General features: G+C 36.3%; 1 protein-coding gene across 1 annotated transcript; it reads right to left on the reverse strand.

The window, feature by feature from the left end:
- Positions 1 to 684: 684 nt before the first annotated feature.
- Positions 685 to 1,938, reverse strand: LOC113345567 (glutathione S-transferase F13-like). Its single transcript, XM_026589332.1, has 3 exons — positions 1,643 to 1,938; positions 1,494 to 1,542; positions 685 to 1,380 (listed from the first exon to the last, which is right to left on the reverse strand). The coding sequence occupies exons 1-3, from the start codon at positions 1,787 to 1,789 to the stop codon at positions 923 to 925; spliced, it is 654 nt and encodes a 217-aa protein (XP_026445117.1). The 5' UTR covers positions 1,790 to 1,938; the 3' UTR covers positions 685 to 922.
- Between the last annotated feature and the right edge of the window lie 3,417 nt (positions 1,939 to 5,355).

Here is a 5,355-nt window from a genome sequence, read left to right on the forward strand (position 1 = left end):
TTGGTTCGTGGTTTGATGATCTACATGCTAAAAAGATCACAGTTGAGGGAAATTGTAAAAGAGCTATTACAACATGGTGCTTATGATCTGATAGGTGTGACAAAGTGTTTTAAAACATCTTAGCTCAGCCAGACAAGACGATCAAGAAGTGCAAGAGCTTCATTGAAGATCATGAAATTCAGTTGAATAAAACTGCTCCCACTAATAACAGAAGTTGTCGTAGAATAACCCATTGGATTCCTCATGGGGTATAGGAATAATCATTCGAAACGGTGCAGGTTCACATCAGGCATCAAAATGTATCTAACTAGAAGGCATAAGGAGCACTGAGGAGGCCGAATGTATGGGATTGTGGGAGACTGTTAAATGGGCTCATTCTCTTAAACTAAAGAAGGTGCATTTTGAACTTGACGCTAAGACGGCGGCTGATGCTGCTATGAAGAATTCTCCTATAGACTGGCGCCTATTCAACAATTAAAGATATCCAACTTTTTTTTCCAATGGAAACGTCTCTTTGCCTAAAAGAAAATTAAAAAAAAATTACATGACCCAATCCAAATTAGAATCCCACCAATTTCAAACGATTTCCTAAATAACATAACTAATTTAAGTGATCTGGCTTGGATCAAAAATAGCACAACCAAATTATATAACAAATCTACTATCAATAAAAATGTCACGATATAGAAATCCAACCATTTGCTATGGATTTTTTTCAAAAACATAGCTAACATAAGACATAAGTTAGAAAGGATCCGTTGATCCACCCATTTATCTAGTGTCTTTTCAAGGTAACATGCAAATCATCACAATTGAAACACAAACCTCTAAGGAACATTAGAAAGAAGTATTTAATTAAAAATCCCATCATTTTTTTTTTGTTACAAACAATCAATCTGTTGATAGTTCTCTGTCTTCAATATCATTCACCCAAAGTAAGTCCTTGAGCAACCTTAACAAAAGAGGGTCTAGCTGAAATATCCTCCCACCATGCCTTAACATGAGCCCTAGAATTGATTAGATCCGCACAAGGAGTGATCTTCATCAAGTAGTAAATGTTAGGAAGATGATGGAGATCTGCAAGTGAGAACGAATCACATGCAAGGTACTTAGAGTTGCTAAGTCTAGCTTCGTAAACATCAAGCACCTTTTCGAGCTTCTCTATATTCAGATTTACAACTGACTGATCAACCGTGAGTCCGAAAAGAGGCCCAACGAACATTTCATAGATGATTGCGAAACTTGGAGGGTTGAAATGTTGTGATTCAACTTCTATCCATACTCCAACCACTGCAGCTTCTTCAATCTTATCATGTCCAAACAAATCCGTACCAATATCCTTGTATTTTTGAGCTATGTATCGGGTGATCGCTCGAGATTCTGGCCAATATTATGATGTTAGCAGAAATAGAATTAATGAACAACAAAAAGCGGATGCAGTGTAATCCTCAAACCAATTAATGTACGTACGACTTCATGCAGAAGGAACTCACCGAAAAGTGTGATAGGACCATCTTCAAATACCGGAATCTTTCCAAATGGCTGTTAAAAATGGTGAATGATATTCAAGGCAGTGATTAGTATGAAAGAAAGAGAGATAATTAGAAACAATATTAATCAACAAAGGGATAATATTACTAACATTTTTGGACAGAAACGGAGGCAATTTCTGTTCCCCTTTGGAGCAGTTAACATTTACAAACTCAAAGTCTAATTCTTTCTCTGCCAGACAAAGCATCACACATGATACTGACATCGCTTTGGCAAGTCCATGCACCTTCAAAGCCATCCTGAATTCCTGATACTAACAAATTGGTAATCAGAGAACTTGGTTTATGAAGGATTTCAGATAGTAGCTTGTTTATATAGGCATCCGGAGAGAATCATTGGCTAATAATTAGTCAAGTTCAATAAATGACTATATGTTTGATGGTAAAGGCTAATAATTAGTCAAGTTCATTGGCGATATCATCCTACTCCAATATATTAGTACGTCGAAATCATAGTATGTCGATATCAGAGCAGAGAGGTTGGTGGACAACTTGTAATTGTTTTCGGTTTGTTTGGTCCAAAACTTCCTCATCTAGATAAATAAAATACTTGGAACAAGATTAAAATCTTTGATTTCTTTTATTTTTCTTCTGAAGCATTAAATCCTGATGTGACACGTAAAATGGACCACAATTGGTTACTTTACCTATAACAGCCCATGATTATTTATTTATTAAGACAACGCAGAACACATAAGACAAAAAGAGGAGAAAGGAAAAATGCGGATGCTAATCCATCTCGATCTTAATTTCATGTTTAAGAAGACAAGATATATCGGTGGTTTTCTCACGCTAATTCCATCAGATGATGATGCAGGAATCTTGGAAGCCAGTGCTGATGGGTCGACTAATCCACGTCACATTTCAGGGCACTCTCGTCATCCGTATTCTTGTCTACCGATCAGAGAATGGGTCTACATTTTTCATTTAGTTGGGAGTTCTAACTTTTGACATTTCATTTGGTGTGACTGCCGCCTAAAACGGCAACACCAAAACTTTTCCAAAGGGGTGGATGTTATCCCGAAAATAGCAACAAGCTTTCAAGGATGCATGTTCACGAAACCAGTGGCGGATCCAGAAATTTTCTAATATGGGATTAAAGATTGAAATTTAAACGCGTTGGAGACAAAAATTTATAATTAGCAGATAGAATCCAAAACTGGATGAATCAATTGACCCAACATAACCTCATGTGGGTCCCCCCTTGCCCGAAATGAGTAACTAAGAGGAAGATTCTCCACCCTTGCTTATCAAAGAAGCATTGCACATCATCTACCCAGCTAGGCTAGGGGCTATATGTATTATTTGAGACAATCAGTCGTTGTTCATCTGCATGTAAACCGATTACAATGCACTTTTGACGGGATTGATAGGTTAAAAAGCATGTTCTTACGACCCTTTACATATGTCGATTTCTTCATTTGGATATTTCCAAAAAAGTACCCAAAACTGATAATCGATTAATGTACGTTTATATGTAATCCGACTGTAGAGAAAAAACTGCACAACAAAATGCAATTTCAACTCATATATGAATCGGATTACATGTTATGCAACGTGAACAAATCATTTTTTTTTTTGGATTTTTTCGCCAGAAAACATCAAAGTCCTCAAACGATGGATATAGTTATACCTATAGACATATCATTTCGAATCTGAATGATCTGTTGTTACCGTGTACTGTTCTGTGTCCCTAGCTTGTTGATATATGTTGTAGATTGTTGAAGTGTTTGACGAACATAAACCTGAACCTGTATCTCAGCTGGATCCCGATACGTCTTCTCACTATTACACTAACTTGATATGGGAAAAGAGGGACAATGCAAAGGAATGGTACGTGGACAAAGGCATAGAGATCAAATTCCCATTAGTTTCAATTAGGCCGTTATTCAAACAGTGATCGTTTAGAAATTGTTTGCGAGAGGTGGAAAGAAATAAAGTCACGGGGTAAAGGACAAACCATATAGGGTCTACATGACTAAATCAAAGAAGTATGGATGTCCATTTAAGATTATAGTTAATAGACCTAATGGTGGTGTATACAGGCTCTCTAAAGCGATGTACAATTTCCATAATTATGATGATCCATAATCTCTTACCGGACACTTTGTTGTTTGTGGGTTGAAACCACATCAATTGGAAATAGTAAAGTCGACGAAAGCATGTAAACCAAGTGACGTCCTTAGGAATATTAAGAAAGATGACGTGAATATCTTGTCTGATTTGAGGCAAATTAACAAGGCATGAGAATCCTTAAGGAGGAGGGTATGGGATGGTAGAGCAGCTACTGAACAATCGTGTTGGTTAGCCGATCAACACAACTACATAATGAGGAAGCAGGCAGTGGAAGGAAAAGTAATTCATATTTTCTTGGTGCATCCGGAGATGATTAAATTGGCTCAATGGTTCTATCAATTTTTGTTAATAAATTGTACATACAAGACAAACAAGTATAACATGTCGTTGTTAAACATTTCTTTCCACGCTTCCAAGAAGCAAACTTTTACCATGGCATGGGGTTTTATGGATCGGGAAAATGGTGTGAATTTTATTTGAATGTTAAATACCTTGAAGGAGGTACGCCATAGTAATCAAATTTCGAGGATCATAGTAAAATATAAGGACCAAACACTAATAAATGTCATAAGGTAGTTTTCTCGGATGCCAAACATTTTATTTGCACATAGCACATATAATGCAATATCATAAGTAATTGTAGGAGTCTTATCCAAAATCCAAAGCCACGTACAGGTATCACTCTTGAGAAGGCTGAAAATGAACGTCTTAAGAAATTAACTCCAAAGGAACGAGATAAGGATAATAAGAAACAAGCCAAATAGTATGAAGAGAATAGGTTAAAGTAGAAGGCATTTCAACAACATTAAGAATTGATGGTACATCAAATGCTCGATGCCGAGTTCAAATCTAATTTTGGAAGTTTCATCGGGTATTGGAAAAGGGATTATGAGAAAGTTGTGGTTTATTGCTCAACTCAATTATTGTATAGAACTATACACAAAGTTAGCCCACAAATATAGCCCATTAGACTCGTGAACCAAGCGAAAATTGAGTGTTCAATTAATCCCAAGATACAATCAGTAACATCTCAAAATCTTAAAAACAACCAATTCGCAATCTGACCAAATCATACCATTACGCGATTAGAATAATTTATCAAGTTTTATTATCTATAAGTTAAACGATGAGGGCACCCAAGTATACCACAATCTTTTGATCACAACCTATTCAAGACCCTCCGTGTATAAACCTCTTTAAGCAACAATCATTAAAGGAGTATCTCAATACTGTGTCTACTTGGGACAGGGTTTGTCCTGACGGGCCTAACAATGTGGGAAATCAAATCTAAGTGGCGAATCACGATACACCTTGTGTGATCATCTATGGAAACAAGATCGAGATAATACAACAACAAGATGTTCACTTGATAATAGTTATGGTACAAGACCGAACACTATGAGATCAATATCAAGTGCATATTTAACGTACAAGTGTATTTACTTTAACTATAGTATAAAAACAATCATAATGCGGAAAGTAAAGCACACACCAGAATTTTGTTAACGAGGAAAAATACAATCTTGTAGAAAAACCCGGGGACCTAGTCCAGTTTTAAATACTCAATGAATTAGGACGCTACAAAAAGTAAACCTGCAACTTCGTGCAGACAAGACCAAGCAATCTAAATTCCTAGTTACTCAGGTTCAACAATTTTTTTCTTTTTTGTACATCTAGCAGAACTGAAGTTCTCAATAGACGTTAGAATACTAGATATCCTAACAAAACA

This window comes from Papaver somniferum, unplaced genomic scaffold, assembly GCF_003573695.1.
Source record: "Papaver somniferum cultivar HN1 unplaced genomic scaffold, ASM357369v1 unplaced-scaffold_81, whole genome shotgun sequence".
NCBI lineage: Eukaryota > Viridiplantae > Streptophyta > Magnoliopsida > Ranunculales > Papaveraceae > Papaver > Papaver somniferum.

Bases quoted from the DNA above. Each gene is read 5' to 3' on its own strand.
- LOC113345567 (XM_026589332.1), bottom strand. From the start codon at position 1,789: ATGGCTTTGAAGGTGCATGGACTTGCCAAAGCGATGTCAGTATCATGT. The intron at 1,543-1,642 runs GTTAGTAATATT...CATTTTTAACAG, and splicing joins CTCCGTTTCTGTCCAAAAAT to CCATTTGGAAAGATTCCGGT. The intron at 1,381-1,493 runs GTGAGTTCCTTC...AATATTGGCCAG, and splicing joins TGGTCCTATCACACTTTTCG to AATCTCGAGCGATCACCCGA.